Here is a 23,793-nt window from a genome sequence, read left to right as displayed (position 1 = left end):
GTGTGTGTGCATGCTCGCGTGCGTGTGTGGACTGAAACATACAGTAAATTAACAGTCAACAGTCCATCAAAACAAGTAAAACCATTTTTCTTTTGCTAACATACTATTAATCCTCTATAAATGTGTCTGTAATAACAGTAGACATTGTTTACACAGGCCTACAAAATAAATAAACTAGTTTATGACTTTGTTGGTTACAATCACTAGTAAACTGGTAATTAAATACATTTTGAAATGACGTTAATTTCTACTCTAAATAAAGGTGCATATGTGGTTCATTTCAATGTGTCTGTGCAGTTAATTAACACATTTTCCTTCCTCCTATTTGTAGAGCTGAACGGGGTCGTGTGTACAGATCCCGGGGGATTCCTGGGTTTAACCTTTGACCTCCATTAAAGCATATGTACGGTCTTCAGGGAGGATGTTGGGTTGACTCAGGAAGTGCAGGCAGGGCAGGTGTCAGCTGCTGGTGACACAGGACTCTACTGCTGGCTGTTCACTCGACTGAGCTGGTGTTTCAGACTCAAACCTTTGTCATATTTTCATCACAATTTTGTCTGAATTTTCAGCTTAGAGTGTCAAGAGTCAATGTGGCTACAAGGAGAAAACCAGCATCTTTTCAAGCTAAAGGTCATTAAATGTCTCTTTTTCATACTGTGTATTATATCAATATTATCATTAATTATTAATTTCTCTAATACCAATAATAATAAATTACAAATAACGAAAAAACATATGTAGTACCTTTTGAAGAAAGAAACGAGGTGACTCCAAACTGTATTGAGACACAACTATGGCTGCAACTGATGATTATTTTCATTATTTGTTGTTTTACTGACAGATCAATGGTTTAGTCTATAAAATTTCATAAAGTAGTGAAAAATTTCCATCACAATTTCCGCGAGATTAATTTTCTGTTGATTGTTTCAGCCGTACTATCAGACAACTATTGAGGCCTAAAAACACAATATTGTACCAATCAAATGATGCAATACAAACACAATTCAAGTCTTTTTGGCTTGTTTCATAAATGTATTTGTAAAAAAATCACTTTCTTCACCATGACAACATTACAACACAAGCCTGAGTAAAAAGGCCATTCCACAATTCAACTAGTGTGATTTAATAACAGTTCCCTTTTTTTTCTTTTTTTGGCCGTACATAACAGCCAACGCCTTAAACGACTGAATAGAGAAAAAGGATTTACAATAACAAGTGCAAATCACTTGGTGTGCGAGCTCAGTCCTCTGGTGACATGTTGATATGTACAAATAAACCCACAAGAGTAAAAAGGTCAGAGAGCAAATATACAGATATTCTGTCCAAACTGCTTTTCTGCCTCCAGTAGATTCTGTATTCAACCAAACTGAGATTAAGAAAATGCCTCTGCAGTCTGATTACAAAGAAAATGTTGAATGTTGCCTTCACGAGGCAGTGAAGTGACATTCAGTGCACGCTGAAAAAACTTTGGCACACTCATACTGCACAGCCAGCAACATTTAAAAAAAATAAAAACCCATTCTAACAATTGATCATAGGAAAGCAAACTTGCATACAGGAGAATCTGCATAAGACATCTTAACGATCTTTACACTAATTTCTAACTTGTGTGACAGTAATTTTCATAAACCTGTGCTTTAGTGGTTAAACACTGAACAATGCTAAAAAATCAGTCAGTTCAAGCCTTTTCTCAGAATAAAAAACAGATAAAAAGGGTCAGGGAGCAAAGGTTGATATTGCCTAAAAATTATTAATGTTTTGTTCAGAAGGACACAACAAATTAATCCCTGTATTGTAGCATTACAGCTCCTTTACACCACCCTCTTTATCATCTTTAAAATAATGTACACACACACATATTCTGTGAGGTCAGTTAAAACCTGAGGTGTGAGAAAAAAAACCCTCAATTTAAAAAGAGACTATATTAGTGACAGCATTCAATAAAGGTGTCAACTGTCACAGACACATTTTTAGCTCTCGTCACCAGCCTGCACCCTGCCCTCACCCAGCAGTCTCTCCCTTTCTCCCGCGCTGCTCTCCTCCTCTTGGTTCACCATCCCAGCGCAGCACGGTATTCTGGCCAGCAGGGGGCGGTGCAGTCCATTGTAGAGCGCTGTGCCGAGCAGCAGGACCAGGAAGCCCAGCACCTGCAGGCCGTGAAACTGCTCCCAACCCAGCGCCATGCTCACCACCCAGATGACAAGCGTGCGCAGGCTGTCCAGCACCATGCGGGTGGTGGCGCTGATCTCTTTGGTGACGCTGATCCCAGCGAAGTTGAAGAAGGCGATGCTGACTGTGTTGCCCAGCAGAGCCAACAGGATGAGAGGCTGGTGCCCAATCTGACAGAAGGCGTCCAGCGCGTCTTCCAGCACCTGCCGAGGGTTGTCGCTGAAGTTGCCCACATGGATGAAATACATGGGGATGAGCAGCAGCGACAGAACAAAGAAACCAAAGAAGCCTGGAAATAGAAAACACAATTTAATATGACTAATAATAAATGACTGTCTAACATGTTGTTACGCTTTTTTCTGCTTATAAAGGAGGCTAAAGGAGCTAACAGGTAAAATCAGCAGCCATGTTATAGTGAATTTATTAATAGGATAGCCCCTTGAGATGTAACTTCTCATTTTCAAGGGGGTCCTAAAAAACACAAAATACAGAATATAACATACTTACAATGACAACGTTACATAACAAACATAGACTACAAACACACAGATACAGCTCTCTCACCATCTCCCACCCACACCGCCCACCCTAAGCAGTTGTACAAGAAACTGGATACAAGAAATGAGAAATGACTGGTAAAATCCGATCAGTTTCATCAGTACCGGGAGCACTTGAAACAATTCATCTTCTAATTGCAATTACACACAAATTAAAAGCATGAACAGGTTGTTTTAAGATGACAGAATAAAGAAGTCCTGAAGCAGCGAAAAGAGTTGATAGAGAACAGAGAAAGAGGGAGATCATTCCAGTCGGCTGGAGCTTTGTCCTGAAAAGACCTGCGTCTGACTTCTTTAGAAATTCTGGGGTGTTATTTATTGTCACTCTTGTTTTTCTTGAAGGAGATACCTTAAAGCTGCAATAGTTGATTTTTTTGGCCACTTGGGGGCAGTAGAACAAGTTGTAAACACCATATTTACTTATTATCACATTATTAAGTTATTATAGCGAACATCTTAGCAAACTAAACATCCAGTAGACACCTGGCAACATTAGCATTTATTTCTTCCAGGTCTGGTTTTGTCTCCACAACCTCCTGAAGGAAATTCAGTTAGGCTACTGGGTCCATCATATTAACCAGCTAGTTGCTAACTCTGTCTGTCTACTGTTTAGTGCTGTGCAGGTAGTGTACAGCTGGTTTATCAAAGCTTTTTCACACAAAAAAGGTTGACGAGAGCAGTGAGACTAAACCAAAACAGTCAAGTTGCCACTTTACAACCAAAACAATGAGCTGAAAGGTGCTAAAACTCTTCTTAGACTTGAGGGGAAACTGCAGAGTTGTGTCTCTGTGAGTTTGTCACTATTTTTAAAGTAATTTAATCCATTGTTAATGTTACAATAATGATTAGTGCAGCACTTAAACACTCTGAATTTCAGGTTTGAATTTACTTTGTCAAACTCTTTTCACACAGTTGAGAAAATCTCTGTATCAGTCTCAGTATCACTCCTACTTCTCTTTTACACACAATGCATCTAACGTCACAGTCACACTTCTCAAATTTACCTACATGAAAAGTATTTTTAAAAGGATATTAATACCTCAGTAAATATTTAACTCTATAATTGATAATACCTCATTTATAGTGTTACTGGTTTGTGCTGGAAAAACAAAGATAAACCTAGTTTATCTGTTGTTGTTGATGTTGTTGAAATGTTGCTGTTTGACCTTTACATTCCTTATTATTGACTTCTTCTAACATTGGCAACTCAGGAATGTGGTTCATTCTTCTTGTGCATTTAGAGTAAAATCCACCCTCAGAAGTTTATCACCAATACCAGCAAACATGTTTCCTACAGTTTTACAAATAGCTCTTGTTGTGAACAACATCTTACCTTCAGTACCAACAGCCCGAAGAGGATGAACATCGTGTTTGTAGACAAACTTTTCTTCTAGGACCATCTGCACAGAAACAATGACCTGAGCCAAGACGATCAGAAGGTCTCCTGCAGGACGGAAGAGAGTAGGTGTGTTTATTTCACTGCTAATGAAACACTGCATGTTTAGTTGGGAAATGCAGTTGCATGTAGTAGTGGCGTTAGAGTTAGTCCCTTCATGATTCTTGTACATGTTTGACAAATACAAAGGGTCTTCACTACTATATTTTCCATTTTTATCAGTTCTTTTCTTGCAGTTAGAAAATCTGCCTTACCAGTGATGACGTCACTGAGTTTGTGTTCGTCTTTGTGGCCGCTGAAGAAGTCGGCGAGGCCCACTATCACCAGGCCCAGGATGGTGATGAGGATGCCGATCCACTGGCTAGCCAACAGGCGACGCCCGAGAAACGCCACAGACAGCAGACCGGTGAAGATGATGACGGCTCCACGCAGCATCTGGAAGCTGGAGGCGCTCGTCATGTTGAGTGCTAGAAACCAAGAAAAGGGTTTAACATGGCAGATATCTAACCCCAGAACCTGCATTGCCATCAGTTAATTTTGTACTTTTATGAGCTAGAAATACATGCTTTGTGCAGAGATGCAGGTATTTAACAGTTATTTTTTAGGACATTTTACAGAGATGGTACAATGTGGTACAAATTTTAAGAAAAAACAGAAAAAAGTAATAAGTTGATTTAGTTGTTAAGTGCTGATTCATTATATTTGCGTTCATAATTAGTTGTTAACTCTTAATAAATTAGACTCTTAACAATTATTCAACTGATAGAAAATACTTAGTTTTCATTGTGTAGTTTTGTGTGTTGAACAATATATTAGAATATTTATTAAGTTTTTTCAGTAACTTCCTAAAGTAGCTGCTGTGCAACTGTTCATTCTTAGGACATTTCAACAAAAGTCTTGTGTAATTTGGTAGCATACAGGAAATGTGTATGTAATGGAAAAATACAATATGTATACTGAAATACATAATGTTATACTCTGATACTGTTCTACTTAAACTTGGTGTATGGTGTAACTACTTTGCAGAGATGACAGGCCAGCACCTTTCCATTGAAAGGACAGTGACAGACTGTGAGTGTAGAGATAACTGAAGAGGAGGCTAGTTGTACCTGCCTGCTGAGGGTATAATCATGGATGGCTGAGAGCATAACTTTGTACTTTACCTAAGACAGCTCTCTGTATCTGTTGCTGGTTTTGTAGCCGCTTGCAAGTGTATTAAACCCAGAAAGACATTCTCTGGTTTATGAGTCTTTGATTACAGAAACTGCCACGTCAGTGCTCATTATAGAGTATTTAAGAAACAACTTTATGTGCTAATATTTAGTTTGAGCACATTTCCTATATACTGTACTACGAAATCATATAATCCTTTCATAGAAATGTATTAAGAATAAACAGTTAACACACAACATCTACTTTTAGGAAATTATTCAAAAAGTTTTTATGAAACAACCTAATTAGCTGATGCATCGTTTGACACATAAAACTACACACTGATATCTAAGTATTTTCTGTCTGTCAAGAACTGCTCTAGAATCTAACTATGTATAAACTCAAATATAATGAGTGGGTACTTACCAATTACACCAACTTTATACTTTTTTCTGTTTTTCTTGTAATTGCTGCACCCTCTCTGCAAAATGTCCTAAAAATTAACTGTTAAATACCTCCAAATTACCCAGAAAATGTACAGGAAATCAGTGTAACATTGGGGGACCTGAAAAACAAAGCATTACCTAAAATATTGATCCCACTGGCATCCCCCCTTACTCTTACCTTTCCAAGACACATAAACAAACAAGTTGTGTGGCTCAATAAAGCTGCAAGGTATAGTTCACGAAGTAACACGAAGTTACGCTGACAAAAACAACATTATCTTTAACTTAATTATCTGCAGAAAAGATTGTTTGAACAGACGTGGATAATCTATACCTTTTTGCTGCCATTTGACCTTTGAAAAACCTTTGGAAAGCAGGACGGATCGGGACACAAGTTTACTTAACGTCTACCATATGCGCCGTAAAAACAACATAGCAGATAAAGGCTGCGGTCACTTACCAACATACATGATGGAGGTGGCCGTCATGTCACACATGGCCGGAGGGAAGAAGAGGAGAGGGTTGAAGCTCTGGCCTGGATTCATCTTGGGCTCTGGGCTACGTCTGTCGTGGCAAAGCAAGATGTAGAAAACCGCAAGACAGCTGAACTCGCCCAAAAACATTCCCACTGCCTGGGACACAGATGAACAGGAAGACAGGGAACAGATTCATTTTTTTTTAGATACCAAAACAATATTTTTTATTCCTTACTTTGAGAAAAGTTAAGTTTTTTTACCTTTATGTTTGTCTACAAAACCTTTTTTCATTCAACAAAAGAGGCAACAGTTTAAATGTCTAAACATTAAGTTGGCAGCTGTTCAAGAACTTTGCCTAAATAAAATAGTCTAAAATTGGCAATTTTTCTATGGAAATCAGGAACTATCCAATCAAAATGTAAAAAACATTATGAATCTGACCAGAAATTTGATGATCAGGCATCAGGTAATCTTTTACATGGCATCAGTACAATTTTTGGCATTCAATACTCTGACCTGGGATTTGAACTCTAGTGTGAAAGTGAAACACTGTATACGTGCTAAACACCACTGTCACTTGCAGGCTGTTACTTTACCTGCACAAACGGGTGAGAGAACCCATGTTCAGGGTCGTCCCGGCAACCCCTCGCTGAGAACATGTCAGCCCATCTGTTGGACGAGAAGACATTATTCCAAATGAATTATGGATATTTTACACAGTCAAATGAGAAAGGGGTTTATAACGAGCTACAACGATTAGACGATGAATCAATTAATCGATCAACAGAAACTATTTCGTTTAACAATCATTCTAGTCATTTTTGTAGGGAAATATTTGCTGGATGCAGCTTCAGAGTTGTAGCTTTATTGTTTCATATTGGACATGTTGATCTGACACAGCAACACGTTTAACTAAGTCACCATGGGCCCTACAAAATTAAATTAAACAGTGCTTTCTGACATTTTATAGACAAAACAATTAATCAAGAAAATATTCTGCAGATTAATAAATCGTAAAAATAATCATTAACTGCAGCCCTGCTTAAAACAAAGCATAACTCGGCTCTAGACTTATTTCAGCATTAAATGATAAATACATATATAAAAAACAAGTGAATCTGCGACTGTGTTTTTGGGATTTTACACAGTATGCCTGTTTTTAACCAACACGCATGTTACTGAACTGCTGTGTCGAGGATTTTTACTTCTCTCATTGAATATATTGCATTCACTGTGACTTCATTTAAAACACTGTACAGTCAGACATCGTGATTCGCTTGTAAAGTTAATGAGTGCTCACGTCTGCATTGACTTTTATAGACGGACAGTCAGAGGAAGCATGACCGGCATGTGAGCGTCCTGTCTGCTTCAATATGCAAGACAAGGGATTGTGGACCTTGAAGGTGATGACACAGCACTTCCTTCAAATGCAACATCTTTTCTGAGCTCATCAATACACATAGGAAACCAGAGTCTGTTGGCTGATCCAAGTCTACTGATTGTTTGTGGTCAGTGTGTGTTTTGGAAAAGCTGGATTTAAAAAAAATATGTGGTGCAATCAAAACTATCGACCCTCTGTACAAACTGTAACTGATCTCGGCTGTAGCGCTTTAAATCCAGTGAAGCTTGACTGTGACGGGGCCTGTAGTGACTGTAGTGAAACTTTACCTGTTAGTTTCTGTGTTCGTCTGTCAGCTACATGCAACAGCTTGTTTTCTATGACACATTAGTGCACTTAAACCTTCATTCGTAGCAGTTTGGAGCTTGGATACTGCTGTTCTCAGCTGACAAAAACCCACAAATGGAGAGAGAAGTGTGTGTCAGGCAGCAGAAAGCTGACATCACAGATTATTGGAGAAGTACAGAAACGCTGAATTCCTGGTTTCACTAAAAGGGCAAACCTCTTCCTACCGTGACAATAATGAGAGAGGAATTAAATGTAATAGTGCTAAAATAATGAGTCACTTAAGCTATGACTTGATCCACTGAAAATGAATCTGTAACATTTTGATAATTTATCAGTTGGTTTTAGTAATTTATGAAGCAAAAATACCAAACAGTCTCTGGCTCCAGTTCTCAAATAGGAAGACTTGATACTTTTCTCAGATTTATATATTTGTATATGGACTATTTTTGGATTTTGAACTGTTTTGGATGATGACATTTAAGAAAAAAATTAATTTATTGAAAAATGTGGTAAAATATGATATTGGTTGGACAAAAAAAGACATTTGGAGACATCCTTTAGAGGTTTAGGAAGATATAAATGGCATTATTCTGTATTTTCTGATGTTTTTAAGACCAAACAATAATGAAAGTATCATTAGCTGCAGCCCTGAAATATATGATGAATCATTTCAGGGCTGGAACAACTAGTTGATTCATCAATTCATTGATCAAAAGAAAAGTGACAGTCAGCATTTTTGATAATCAATTAATTGTGTACAATTTTTATCAAGGAAAATTGCTTCTAACTGCTTCTCAAATACGATGATTTGCTGCTTTTCTTTGTTTTGTATGATTGTAAATTCAATATCTTTGGATTTTGGACTGTTGGTCAGACACAACAAGACATTTTGGAGACATCTCCTTGTGGTTTAGGAAGATTTAATTGAGATCTTCCATTATTTTCTGATGTTTTTAAGACAAAACAATAATCAAACTAATAGTTGGTTGCAGCCCTGAAATACATGATAACTTATTTGTAAATGCCAGCTAACTAAACTAAACTAACTAGTTATTTCACCTCTGAGAGTGTCCCATTAAATCAGGTTGTTATACAAACATAGCTCATGTTAATGACTGTTTAAAGCTGCAGTGCCGGTTTAGTTGTGCTCACTGCGACATTTGATCTGAGATAAACCTGTATAAACACTATTTACATCCCATCAGCTGTTCCTTCCGGGCAGCAATCTTATCAGGTTTGTCAATATGATTGAAATGTCTGTGTTGTCACACTAATTAGCTTCCTGCCAACGACAAAATTGTAGCTTCTCATCACACCTGATAACGATATTTATATTAGCCTATTATTGACCAGCTAATAACGCTGAATGCTAATAGCTATAACTTTAGCATTTAACTTGATATCACTGTAACAAAAGCGTAATAAACAAACCAGCTTCATTCATTAATTGGCTCATGAATAAGCCGATAAGTTCTGTAGTTGACGAGTATTCACATTGTCTGGGCTAAACAACATTAGCTCTGTTTTAGCATGAACTATAACTAGAAACACATGACACCAGAATGGGAAACACAATGACATCTGTGTACTCACTTTGCCGATAATGTGTTGATGGAGCCAGTTGTGAGCATAAGTCCCGCGAGGAACAGCTGATATTTTGTCCAAGCCATGCTGCACGCGCGAACGGGACCCACAGACCGGGAACAGGCGACCACAGAGGTGTTTTTTGTTGTTTAAAAGTGACGCAGTTGTTTTTCACACACTCTCCTCAGCCTGTGAACGCCACATGACAAGCTCCGAGTCAGCTGACTGCGCAAACTACATGCTGCCTTCAGGTCCTGTCGGAAATCACAGAGAACACCAAATTTAAAGGATAGGTTCACAGTTGTTCATGTCTGTCGTAAAGCAATAATCAGGTGCCCAAATGTACATCTACACATGTCACATAGAAACCTTTTCAATGTTCATTTGGGCACCTGACCGTTGTTTTACGTAAGATGGACTTGAAAAATTGTGAACCTGTCCTTTAAGGAGAGTGAATGAAGTGAATGATGGTGTTATACAACTGGAATAGCTGCAGTTGTTAACACCACTATACAACTAATCCAATAAAAATAAACTTACCAGTATCTGTAAGTTCAATATATAGGTGACTAGCTGTCAGTACTGCATTTTTAACGTCATGCACTCTCTGTTTAAAGTATTCTGTTTATTACAGCTTTTCCTCGATCGCATACACACTATAATTAGGCCTATTAACTGAACATCTCAAACCATGACGCCATCCACCAAAAGACCCATTTCCCAAAATTATAAACACTGTTCCCATTTTCACTTGTGTGCTCATGTAGAAAACACTGGCATTCAATATCATTAACTCAAGTTATCACAGCTGGAACTCATTTAACACATAATTCCCCAGGTGGAAACACTGAGAGTCAAAACTGTTCACACACCAATCAGAACTTCAGGATAGATCGATAAAGGACCATGGGTCAGTTCACTTGTTTTATAACAATGGATCCACAAAGACCTGAGACAGACAAACTGTACAAACTGTTTTTTTCCCATTGGTTTATATTAGTAAATATGTGGAAATGATTTTACCGTATTCTATGTTCCTCCTTTATCAGGTACATATTTTTACAGTACATTTACCTTTTCACTAAATTTCAGTTTATTTTACTACAGTACATTGAGGAATTAAAAATGTTGAAAATGTGTTGTGTCTTTATATAGTATTCATCATGTAAAGAGGTTGTTCTGGGGGGAAACCATAAACACCATTATTCATTGCAGTAACAGGTTTTTACAGTAGTGTTTTGAATGGATCTCACCAGTGTGTAAAGACTATGTAGTAGTGTTTGTGTATTTGATGGCTTATGTGTGATGTCTGAAGGCAATGTTTGGTTTAGATGTAAGTACATGGTTTTTGAGTGGAGAGTATGACGTTTGTGAAGATGAGTTACGCATTTGTGTTTAGAGTTTTGGGAAATGGAGCATATTTTCAAGAAATGTGTCTTAGCAATCAAGAAAAACTGTAAGTCATCTCTACCAGCTATGATCTGTTTGTTAATCTCAGTGTGAAAAACAAAAACTTGCTGGAAAAAGCTCAGGTCATCTTACTGGACTCCCATCACCAGTTACACACAGAGTTTAGTTTGCTTCCATCAGGACAGGGGTTTTACTTCCTCAGAGATGGCAATGACAGATATAAGAGGTCTTCTGTTTCATCAGTTATTGGCTAATTAAACAAAATGTTATCTCTCCTGTTACTAGCTGTGGATATGAGAGTGTCCATTGTCCTGGCTTCCTCTTCTTGCTGCTTTCTCTTGATGTTTTGGGTGACAAATGACTAAGAGAACAGCACTAACCTGTGTACTTTTTAATAATAGTATTTTCTGTTATTATTAATATTACTTGCTGCCTCCCAAGGACGTTAAAGCTTTACTCTACTCTGCTCTATAACTAATGATCTTTAGCTGAAGTACAAGGTCCATTCTTGATCTTGGAAACAAAGTGCTTACATACTTACACTGGCCATATAACCACATTACATCCATCTTTAATGTTACCATATTTAAGCCTAAAACTGCTCTGCTCTAATAACTGAGTGGTGGTCCTTTAAGCCTGGCAGAAGTTCTGTCAATGTTTTCGGTAAGCTTGGCTACTTGCCAGATTTCAGTGAATTTAGACGTCAGTTAATGTTTACTTACCCTTTTTCATCTTGACACTGTAACACAAACAACCTCTGTTTGCTTGATACAACTGTCAATGCAAACACTACATGTTAAAAGCTACCCAATGCATTTAAATACAAGTTGTTTTTGTGTGCAGAAATATAAAATCCAAGTTTACAAGCGGACATTAAAGGCAGCGTAATAATCATCCTAGATAAACAGCAGGGGGAGACAAAGACCTTATGGAGCACCTAGGATTTAAAAGTGGGACCACAGAAAATGTGCCCCCCTCTGTGGCCTCACATTGCTTAAAATTAGAACATGCATTCCACTTTCCAAAAGGATGCTGTCTCTTTTCACTTACACAGCCAATCTTTGGCTTTTCAAAACCTACAAATGAGAAGCCAGTGTCATCAGACAAATCTTGATTTCATTCTAAATTAGAGATGTGTGTTACAGACTAATCCCATATGTACCATATCAGACAAATGCCACCAGAGGAACATGAAAAAATATATTAAAATGAACTACTTTTTAATAATATCTGCAATGCAAGTACCTTTAATCATCTGTGGTTCTGCAAACACGAAAAACTGGAGGAAATTATGATTTCACATACTGATTCATCTTTGCTGCAGGGATTGTTTTATGGTGAACTCTCCTTGTTTCACTCCTCTGCTTTAACAGGGTGCTAAACAGGATTCTTGGTGACGTCCCAGACAGTTGATGAGAACAAGAAGTCTTCTGCTCAGTGACTCTCAGTGAAGTGTCTCTTTTCTCACCACAGACAGCAAAAAAAGCTCTGGGCTCCCACCACTTGACATTTAGTAATAATAACTCAGGTGCTGTCATGAATGCAAAAAAACTGCGACTATCTTGTAACTGCAGCAGATTTCCTGTACAATATGCTTGTCTCATAAAGTTATGAAAAACCTGTGTTGATGATACCTGGGAATTAGACTTTTTTATGTGCTGGATAATTTTGTAAATTTACAGTTGCAACAAAAATACAGATACTGTATCTACACTGCAGCTTCTAACATCATAAGATTGAGTCTAAAACCATAGAGATTGCAAGTGGCATTGCAATGTGGAAGTGTTGGAGTCAGACAGATTTTAAAGTATACTGATTATTTTGCCATTCTTACCAGTAGTAGGACTTCTAATGTGAAGTCTGCCCCGAGGGTGGCACTGGGGTAAAGGCTATCGTCAAAAAAAAAAAAAAAAAAAAAAAAGGGTGTATCCTCTTGGGAGCATGAAAGTAATGGAAATCATATTATCAGTGTGTGAACATTTGACATGTTGACTTGAAGATGGAGCAAAAGTGTCCAAAATGGAGAAAGTTCACCCTCTGCATTTCCTTTGAAGGATTTGAATTTTTTTGGCCTGACAGTGGTACGCAAGGAATGGTCATGGGAGTCCCCCGAAATACTAGGATTCAACCTCTGGGGACCATTTTATTTGTTTATTTGACCTAAAAAAAATTAAGTCCTGTTGGAGGGTGGAAACCTTTTTGCAGAAAAAACCTAACAAAGACAGGAACATAAAAAGTTGCATAAACACACACAAAAAAGCAACAGATGAAGCAGACAACAAGGAGTCAGTTAGCAAAGGAGTTATTTGTCATAAAATTTATAATAGCCTCATTTAAAAATTCATTTGATGACTATTCCAAGTGGCTGGAGTAAATAATATGACTTCCTTCCTATCTCTGTCCATGAACATCAACAACAAATTTCATGGCACTGTGGTCTGTATGAAATGCGCCCTGCAGCTTGTGAGACAAAACCAAGCTAAGGATCAGCTACTGACCATTCATTGACTGCATGTATTGTGGGATAGGTGCTAAACATCATCTGCAGTGAACCTGTTTTGCTTTAAATGTGCCCTCGAAGAGGCAAAACATCTGTGGCAGCCATGAAAAAACTGAGTGCCCAGGAGCATTATCGTTTCACGCTGAATGGCCTGGAAACATCTGATTGACAGCCAACCTCCAGTGGTGTGAGGTTGGACCTGCAGGAGGAGAAAGGGAGCAGTGCGTGTACACGCCACTGAAATGTCACATGGCAGGGTCAGCTGTGCAGACTGAGGCAGGTCACGACCTGTTCAAAGCTTCATGTGAAAACTGTCCACCTTTGTGCTCTGCGGCTCAGCAGTCCAAACTGAACTGACCACAGAATTATTCATGATCATCGCTCAGCAATACTCACCTGTGCGTACTTTACATGCACATCACTGGTGACCCTGTAGCTCGGCTCTGTTATGTAACATGTACATCTGCACTGTTCAGAGCAAAGGCAGGGCTGTTCAGATCAAAGATCACCCGCTGACAAATGTAATCAACAATGTAATTCACTAGAGGGATCAAAATCTCTCCTATAATCTGATTACCATTCATTAATTATAAGTGCTGGACAGGCTAATTTTACATGATTTTTCTTGCTATATAACAAAAATACTGTATGACAGCGATTCTTATCATAATCACACAATCAGAACATGCTTTAGATATATTTTAATTATGGGCAATGTGATAATGTGAAAGAATAGTCCTTATTTAAAATAATTTAACATTACACACAGTATAGTTCTCATCTAAAATAAACAAGATCATATATGAAGCTAATTAAAACCATTTGTATTATTTTCAAAAGCTGTATGTTTGAACACTTTGGAGGCTTGTTGTTTTAACCCATTAGCTGTTAAAGGACAGGTTCACAGTTTTTCACGTCTTTCTTAAAACAACAGTCAGGTGTCCATATGAACACTGAAAAAGGTTTTCCTCTCTGTAATCATTCCTCCTGTTCATTAAAAGATCCCCTTCAAATGCACTGTCAATGTAAGTGATGGGGGCTAAAATCCACAGTGTATCATTTTTTGCAAAAATGCATTTAAAAGTTTATCTGATGGCCTGGTGGTTAGGGGCGCATGCCATATGGCCGCAACGTCCACAGTTTGATTGCTGGGGGACACTTGCTGCATGTCACACCCTCTCTCCCCCTGTTTCCTGTCTTGCTATGCTGACTCTAAAAAGAAAACATTTACAGGGTTTTTAGCATCAAATTCTCTTTGTGTTTCCCTGTTGAGCTGCGGTGGAAGTATAGTAACAAAAAAAGGGACTTTGGCACTAACAAGACTGAAAGATATCTACTTGATTTGACTCATTTGGACGGCTGACGCTTCATATTAGCTTCAGATAAACTTTTAAAAACATTTTTGCACAGAAGAAGGCTTCTGAATTTTGTCCCCCATCACTTACACTGTAAGTGCATTATAAAGGGATATTCTAATTGTCAGTATGAACAGGAGGAATGATTACAGCAAGAAAAACCTGTTTCAGTGTTACTTTGGTCTATAAATGAAGCTGTACTGGCACACTGGGGAAACAGAGACCTGATTGGCTTGTAAAAAAAATAGTTGACAGTGAAGGCGAGTGTTTTCAGTTCCTCTGTACGACGAAAACATTTAAACATCAATATCTCAACAAGTTTATCAAAATCAGCTGTCACAAGTGTCCCTGGCCTTATGTGTGACATCCAGCATTGATACATTATATTAATAGCTTTAGTGAGGTGTGTCTGGTCAGATAAAGGTTAAGGCAGATGGCTGGTGGTTAAGAAATAACCTTATCAACTCTGTTGCTAAGCTACTGTTCATCTTGCCAGACCTGTTTGATGACTTTTCCAGCCACTGTAATCACTGTAATTGATTTCTGTTTTGTATTTACTTTGAGGTCTATTCTTTTGCTGCTCACTGAAACGTGATGACTTACATGGCAGCGGTGTTTATTAATGCCACTGAAATATACATCAGCTCATATTTAAATTTTTAAGTTACAGGACTTAAATGTAAACACTGTTTTGAGGAGTCAATTCTAGATGATTACTATATTCTGGTCTTATGCAGATTATTGCAGGTTTGTGGTTGATGAGATGACCTACCTCACAGCTGCAGGGGACAGGTAAATGGTTAAAAGTTGTGATTATGATTAAGATTTTTGAGAGGGTTTTATTTGTTACGTTAGAAATGATAGCTTGGGATGCCATGAATAATGTAACTGCTTTGAATAGTCAAGTTTTTATCTTTCTCGTGTCTCTCAGTAAGTGTTTTTGTTCTGTTAGATGTGATTGTGTGATTTTTGCCAGGTCTCCCTTATGAAAGTAAGGTAAAAATTAAGGTGCCTGATAGAGTCAGGAGGGTACTTACTTCTTTTTATACTTGATACTGGGTGAAGATAGTAACTGGCGTTGTGCTCCTGCTCAAACATAATTTTAGTGATAGTTGTCTGGGGTAATTTTATGTACCATTAAAGACATTCTAAAGTGTCTTTATTACACATTGATTGCAAGGCCGAGGCTTTGCTTTAGAAAACAGACTGTATTTGTATTGCTGTTCAACATTCCCACCAAACAAAGCACCCTGTGGTTTACATTCATGCCCATATAATCATTTGGACACAATTCTGATGCACTTATGTAATATAATTATTCATCTCACCCCTCTGGCCCTGTTGACCACTGAATATCCCCATGCTTTTGCTTTTCAGCAAATTACCCAGAGATCACTGAGAGCTGGAGTCATATTGATTGAGAGCAAATAAGTTAATTAACTGTTAAGATCAGCAGGATCAGAGGTTGTGTAATATTATCCATGTAATCCATGGTTCTAACTAATATACTTTCATTTTTAAAGAAATAAGGAGACACAGTATTATCAACAATGATGACAAAAACTGTTTTATTTGCAGGATTTAAAAAAAACTGTTGTAATCAACTGCTTTGATACTACAGGTCTTATGCATCCCCTTACCAATTTAGGCACAGTCGATAAGTACGCTAACTAGCTAGTGTTGAGGTCCAACAGATATGTCAGTTAATGCATCTTGATCCAAATCGCGTGGTAAGTTTACAGATTTGTTCATTATTTTTCAGGGTTCAAGAAGGAAATGTACTGTGATGCTGTCTGCTTATTTGAAAGCCAAAAATCCACCTGTTGCAGTAGTAACGGTTGGATGTTGTATTGATCTACGGGTAATTTTGTCTATGGCACAGTAGCAATCAGCAATCAGTAGCAATGGGCATACTTACTAGCTATCAAATGATTGTAATGGAGGAGAGATATTCCTTTCCTGTATGAGAACAGACCTTCGTCTGTTGAATGAGACCAAACTATAATCCCCCCTTCACCTGCTGTTGAGCTGGTGCACATTATGAATGCCTCTCCTGCAACTCATTAATAGCCTTCAAACAAAGCTCACATGCAAGGATGAACTGTAAACACAAGCCCTCACAAGCCACTCTGTGTACAGTTCTTTCTGTCTGGGTGAAAATGTGCAGGACGTAATGGCCTCGACAACTCTTCTTAACCTTTGGAGAACTTGTCAACAGTCACTGTGAATTATCGTAATAACTGTTATTTCCAGCATATTCCTGGAAGCCCTCTTACTGGACTTACAACATTTTCAAAATAAAACTGAAAGGAACATGTGCTGAAGACTATCACAACTAACGTCGTTGTTGCACAGCACAGTGTGATGAGACCACAGTACAGTGCGCATGAAAAGGTCATTATGTGACACTTATTGTCAGACCTCTTTTTCTCACTGAACATATAAATTAAGCAAAATAATGTATTCACAATACAAGAAACTGATCTACATTGGTTTTATTATCTATATTAACTGTAGCCCCACAGCTCTGTCAGATGAACTCAGGTCCCTTCATCATGTACACTTCATCGACACCATGCATACTGTATGTTCCAAATTGCTTATGAATGGATTATACACTGAATCACTCTGAAGGGGTTCATTTCGTAATAATCACCCGCTTGCTGTACATTATCCCGCTTATTACACGACTATTTACTAAAGAAATCAACAATTTGACACAAAATATTGATTTAAAATGGTTTTATTGATTTAAAAATGATTTTATTGCTTCCACTAAAAAAATAGTCTGTTAGATTTTACGGTTAGATCTGCATCCATAGCACCGTAAACTCTAGCCTTCTTAAGATGAGCTTACTTAGCTTTATAATTCACGTTAAACTAATAATTTTCATTGATGGTGAAGTGAGACAAAGTGAATGGGACTTCTTTGGAAATATTGATGTTGACGTTTCTGTCCTCATTCATCTCTGCATTTCCTTCTTGCTGAGGCTATGCAGTTGACACACCTGGAAACACAATTGTTTCTAATGTTACATCTGGTGACAATATTACTAGTATCTCTACTGCTTATCGCTTAAGTTAGGAGAGGCGCCCACCAGATCTGCTGCTGTTGCCTGGATTGGGGAACAAGATCTTGCTGCATTTTTTCCTTTCTGTAATGGTTGGAGCCCAATAGTTGTTTTTTTGCCACAGGGTTGCCAATGAGCTACAGTTGGTAATTTTATCAGACTTCTTTTTGCGGATTGATATGATTGGACGCGGTCCTCCAGAGTCTCAGAACTGTGTCCATAGCAACAGTCTGTTATTCATAGCAGCAGTCTGCTATTCAGAAATAAAAGACTATAGAATGCTGTAAATGACCAATCAGAATCAAGTATACAACAAAGCCATCTAATAAGCATAATTAAGGGTGCGGCCACTTTGAGTGACAGGTGGTGCAGTCATGGGTGACTAGCTAGCTGCTAGCTGTCTGCTAGGTGTCACCTCAGCTAATTCAAGTCCATGTTCGAGTCACTGAACTTGACCTCTCAGCTGTGCTGTGGTGTCCGTTCCTTTAGGAGAATTTTCCATGCAAATATCTAACGTTGGAAAATAAAGGTCCACCACGTTAGTTAGCTAACGTTATGCAATGTTAATATTAAACTTGTCATATAGGCAATGTAATGTTAACATAACATTAATGCTAGTCTTGTCTAGGCACATTAAAAACTGAACTGCGTGCAATTACAATTAGGTGTGTGTTACTTAAAAATATTAATGTCACATTCCAGCATGGTTCCAGAAATAATGTTAACCTAGATGTTGAATACGTTATTGGTTGAGCTGGAGTTGGTTATTGAAGCTACACAGTAACGTAAAATTTGACGGCCAATGAACCCAAACATTTTAGGCATTTTAAGGTTATTACACTCCAGAAACCAACTGATTGTGATCAGCTGTGGGCTGAAACATTGACAGATGATGATATGCCTGCATTTCAGGAGGAATTGTGCAAAGTAGCTTAACGTTTACTAACACAGGCTATATTGAAATTGTTTGTTTTAATTGTTGATGTGTCGTTATGTGTGACTTCAGTGAAGACTAAGCTTGTCCGTTGCATTCAATTTTTTTTCCATTGTTGTCCTTAACACTTACAGAACTTACTAAACTCATGTCAATCGTGTGTTCCATAAGTGATTATGACATTGAAAAACTATGCATTTTACTGTCACATGAAAAATCCAGGGGACAGATTCTATCATTATAATACTATTACAACTGTTACACATCTTTAAACTGTTGCTTGTGTAGTGGTTATTATTTTTGTTATATAATATGGATCAGACTAAATATACTTAAGAGTAAAGAAAAAAACAAACAAAAACCCATACACACACAATCTGCTGATAGAATGCACCTATTTGCCAGAGGTGCATTTGATCACCTGATTATGTTTCTTTTTGCATCACTGCATTTCTTTATTATTTCTTCTTTACCTTTATTCCTGCAGGGAGGAGCCATTAAGAGCATGCTCTCTTTTCCAAGGCTGCCCTGAATACAGAACATACAGAAAATAAAAAACAAAATTTACAGTGTACAAATTCAAAGTAACAAACAACAAGATTTACAGCAAACATATAAATAGAGACAACATTCAAAGACATTCAACCAAAGACATCAACATCATTCATAGAAAACACATACATTCATACTGTACCAAATCTGCCAAAAGACATTTGAAATGAATGAAAAGGATCAGCTGTTCCATTTTAGCAAGCTTTTGCAAATTGTGCCACTTCTGGGGAGTGAAATATTTAAAAGCTAATTTTCCAACCTCAGTACTAACCTGATGTTCTTCAAGAACCAAATAATACTGGGATCTAGTGTAGTGTGATAGTGATCTATAATTGAGAAGATGTGATATACGTAGAAAGTTTGCTCAGTAGTGCTTTGTAAATAAATAGAATACAGTGTTGTTCCCTTCTCACTGCCAACGATTGTCACCCAACTTCTCCTATAATATACAATGCTGTGTTCTAAAGCTATCTCTGGTTATGAATCTAAGAGCTGAATGATATACTGAATCTACAGATTTAAGTGTAGCAGCAGGAATGTGCATCTAAATTGTATCGCTGTAGTCTGAAATGGATAAAAAGGTGATTGAATAATTTGTTTTCTGCAGTTCTGGGTAAAACAAGTCTTAGTTCTGTAAACGAATACCAATTTTGCTTTTAGTGATTTAGTTAGTTCATTAATTTGCTTTTTGAAGCACAGATTACCATCAATCCAGAAACCAAGATATTTGTAAGAGGATACTCTTTCAATTTGTGTACCATCCAGACTGTTAATATTTACATCATTGGCACAGTTAATTTTTTAGAAAGCAACATACATTCAGTTTTATCTGAGTTTAACAGTAATTTAATATCAAGTAAAGTTTGCTGTACAGCACAGAAGTCAAAATGAATATTTTGAACAGCTTGAGCAGCAGAGGGTGCTGTTGTATAGAGAATAGCGTCGTCTGCATACAAATTAATTTTACTGTTCCTAAGGTTTTCTCCTAATTCATTTATAAAAATTGTGAATAAAAGTGGTCCTGAAATAGAGCCCTGTGGTGCACCTTTGTTCACATTCATAAAACTGGACTGATAGCCATCAGCTACTACAGCTTGTGATCTATTACTGAGATAACTTTGCAACGTCACAAATAAACTATACTTTATAGGGCGCTTCAAAAACTATTGAGTGTGCAGGTAATTCTTTGTTTTTGCACTTTGAGCCCTTTTATCCAGCACCTGACCCACGGGTTTGTTTGGATGTGTCACATTCTTCTGTGTTTAAACTAGACTTCTATCAGAGCAGCAAATAAAAAGGCACTCTCTAAAACCTTCTCAGGCTCTGCTGCTGGGTGTAAGGCTCCATAGTTATCTTCAAGTAGTAAGTGAAGCAAACAGAAATGGGCTCTGCATTATTTGTCAACATTTCGGTCTTCTGACCTTTCTCAAGACATTTCAAGGCAATGTCTTGAGAAAGGTCAGAAGTCTGAAACGTTGTGTGGGAGTATTTTCACTTTCTACTTAACCTTCAAGTGGTGTTTGGGTCAAATTTTACTAAAAACAAAAAAATGATACAAAGATACAGTTTTTCAACCTGAAACTTCATGGCCTTAGCTTATTTTCTGTGAAGAACATGTAAATGAAAAAAAACCACACATGCTACAATCCCAAACACATTTATGTCTTTCATACGATGTTTGGGTCAACTTGACCCACATACACACAGAGACACGCAGACACACACACACACTCTCACTCTCACTCACTCACCCACTCACTCACTCAGTCACTCACTCACACACACACACACACACACACACAGATAGAGAGAGAGACTACATTGTTACAATCCAAGCACGAAGAAGCCGTCTGCTCCCGCTTTCCCTCTGTCTTTTCCTTCTATAGAGTGGGAACCTGCACAATGTTATTCCAAAACATTCTAAACTTTCTCGCACTGTACCCCTCGCACTGGGGGAGGGACAAAACAGATAAATAACTCTACATCATGTTAATGTTGAGTTCCATATTGGATAGTCTCATGTTGATGGAGCCAATAAAGAAAAATGACTAAAACAATCTAAGTTTGGTTCTCGTGTTTCTATTGTTGTTCTTCACCTGTATTGGTTTTACGGCTTTGATTATAGTAAAATAAAGGTGAAAATCAAAATAATAAACGTAAATGAAAACGTTTATTATTAATTTAATTTAATTTAATTTCAATTTTTCCTAGATAAGCATGATTTATGCCACCCAAGTCTTTATTATAGTGGAATTTTTTTTCACAAATTATAACTTCATAACAAAAACTGAATGACACTTCCATTATTAAATGTGATCTAGCAGAGATAAATTGCAAATATTAATTATATATGTTATCTATATTGTTTGGAATTCAGAGAGACAATATTTGTTAGATATATGTAGATTTTTATCTCTGTATTGCTTTTCAAACCCCAATAACGTCCAAGGTCAATTTGACCAGAACAGTACCAAGGGTCCAATAAGTGAACGTCCCAGGTGGCCATGACCTCAAGGACCGATGCACTGAAAGAAATAAACATCTTGTAACAAATATGAAAGTGCCTTTCTTTCTCAACAGTCATATTCTAGATAATAATCTCACACAGTGCTGTCAATAGCAGGACACATACGTTTCACTCCCCCACGGACTTCTATCAGTGTCAAAACCATAAATATACTCACTTTGCAATAGTGGTGTGGGGAACTATAATCTTTAATGTAAGCCGTTATGCACACTGAGAATTGAACTACAGTGTTTCAAATTTCATGTTTGGTATCATTCCTTACTAGGCTGAAAAAGCAGCAATAATAATTATGGCTTTGCAGGCCAGTATCAATAAAATATTTATTGCAAGGATACTAAATGGCTACCATCACATGCAACTTAGCTTATTAACATCAACTTATGTAACCCCGATGCAAAGCGATTATACGTTTATTAAAAGTACTATCAAGTGACATCCAAATAAACGACTCATAACTAAAGTTATAAGGACATCTAAATTCAAGTTATTTGATTACCTTCAAATTTTCAGATAGATATGTATTAAATAAACAATATGCTGATTCGTGGCCAAATTTCTGCAAGTCTCAACAAAATCTAGTCTTGCAAATGATCACAATCACATATTCAAAAAAACACTGAAGCATTTTAAGCTTGTGTAGTATAATCTCAATAACATATATAATTATTTCAAGTTTTGTTTTATAGTTTCAGGTTAATTTACCGTAAGTAATGTAAGGTGCGGCAGTAACGGTACCAACTGGGAGCAAGAAGACCACAGCGTTAGCCACATGGCCTAGCTTGTTAGCCTTAGCTAGCTTGGCAGCTTCGAGCTAGGTGGGCGTGTTTCAGGAACCAGACTTCATTCGGCCTGCTCAGCTCCACCTCTTTGCCTATCTTGGATTAGCTGGGAGTTAGGCAGAGTCAGGCCCTGCCAAGATAGTGACGGCAGGATCTGCCCACTTCGAGCTTCAAAACTGCTCTTCAGAAACCAATGGGTGACCTCACAGTGGCAACGTCCATAGTTTTTTACAGTCTATGTGAGTACCCCATGGTTGGGAATTACCGTTCACACTACTGTAACACTATTGTAGCTAGATTAACATAAAAGAACAGAAATTGCAGTTGTTTGGTTTGTGTCATTACTGTCACATGTTAACAAGCTCATCCTGTGCCTGCAGTATGGCCTTCCCTGTTGAATGACTGGCTCCATATTACTGGCATTGTTTATATATATTGATTTACTAGACTGTAATTTATTGCCTTAATACAAGAATAGAATAAACATCAGCTATTGTACCATGAACTCCAGACACAAAGCAAGACTTCCAGGCAGAGCTTGTCCTTTAAATATTTAAATAACATTCTTTCCATTTTGGAAATCTTATATGTGAATGAAAGGTCACATTTAGAGAGGAGTACATTTATAATCAAGGAATGAAGGTCAAATTAGGATTGCAGATGTGTAGCCAAAATATATATAGAAACTCACCTTTTTTAGAAATTTAAATGATGGGATATTATTCACAATTTTTCCATGACAGAGCAAGGCTTGCAGGCACACCAGTGAAGTCGGAAACTCAAGTCCAAATTTGGCCACAGTAACACACGGACAGATTGTCTTTGTGTGAGGGTGAGATTGCCATATTTTGCTGGACTGTAAATCTGCCTCAACAGAAAATTGGTGGCTTTCTAAACCAGGACTAGTTAGATGTTAGTGGTGTTTTATGGAAGAACAATGACAGGCTTCTTAAATTTATAATGACACCAGACCTGAAACAGAGACTTGCCTGTTCAGTGTTGAATTGAAAACAACATCAAATAATGTGACACAAACTACTGCAGGCTCTGACCTTTTATCTCATACAACAACTTTACTCATGGCTTTACAGAATGCTAATAAAATGCTTTGATATGCTGTATATTTAGAAAATGACAAAATCTCTGACGCAGCGACGCCTGACCTGTGACCCGCTGTCTTCCCTGTCCACTCGTCTTC

General features: G+C 37.6%; 1 protein-coding gene and 1 long non-coding RNA gene across 5 annotated transcripts; both read right to left on the bottom strand.

Annotated features, from left to right (window-relative positions):
* Positions 1-1,009: 1,009 nt before the first annotated feature.
* On the bottom strand, positions 1,010-9,663 carry slc35f6 (solute carrier family 35 member F6). Of its 3 annotated transcripts, none has more exons than XM_042389570.1 (6): positions 9,477-9,663; positions 6,793-6,865; positions 6,181-6,352; positions 4,377-4,589; positions 4,060-4,170; positions 1,010-2,458 (listed from the first exon to the last, which is right to left on the bottom strand). In XM_042389570.1, exons 1-6 carry the CDS (start codon positions 9,551-9,553, stop codon positions 1,971-1,973), a joined length of 1,134 nt encoding a protein of 377 aa, XP_042245504.1. In that variant the 5' UTR covers positions 9,554-9,663; the 3' UTR covers positions 1,010-1,970. The 3 variants fall into 3 exon arrangements, with proteins under 3 accessions (XP_042245504.1, XP_042245507.1, XP_042245505.1); XM_042389573.1 differs by having other exon boundaries at positions 6,181-6,284; positions 9,477-9,559; XM_042389571.1 differs by lacking the exon at positions 9,477-9,663 and adding an exon at positions 9,315-9,412.
* A 7,796-nt stretch (positions 9,664-17,459) lies between these two features.
* On the bottom strand, positions 17,460-22,648 carry LOC121882627. Of its 2 annotated transcripts, none has more exons than XR_006092131.1 (3): positions 22,519-22,648; positions 19,211-19,265; positions 17,460-17,740 (listed from the first exon to the last, which is right to left on the bottom strand). It is a non-coding gene; the product is annotated as an uncharacterized LOC121882627 (long non-coding RNA). The 2 variants fall into 2 exon arrangements; XR_006092132.1 differs by lacking the exon at positions 22,519-22,648 and adding an exon at positions 19,561-21,044.
* Between the last annotated feature and the right edge of the window lie 1,145 nt (positions 22,649-23,793).

This window comes from Thunnus maccoyii, chromosome 17 (genome assembly GCF_910596095.1).
Source record: "Thunnus maccoyii chromosome 17, fThuMac1.1, whole genome shotgun sequence".
Lineage (NCBI taxonomy): Eukaryota > Metazoa > Chordata > Actinopteri > Scombriformes > Scombridae > Thunnus > Thunnus maccoyii.
This window is presented reverse-complemented; position numbering and strand designations above follow the sequence as displayed.

Bases quoted from the DNA above. Each gene is read 5' to 3' on its own strand.
- slc35f6 (XM_042389570.1), bottom strand. From the start codon at position 9,553: ATGGCTTGGACAAAATATCAGCTGTTCCTCGCGGGACTTATGCTCACA. The intron at 4,590-6,180 runs GTAAGTGACCGC...CTTGGTTTCTAG, and splicing joins CACCTCCATCATGTATGTTG to CACTCAACATGACGAGCGCC. The intron at 2,459-4,059 runs GTAAGATGTTGT...TTCTATTTCCAG, and splicing joins TCGGGCTGTTGGTACTGAAG to GCTTCTTTGGTTTCTTTGTT.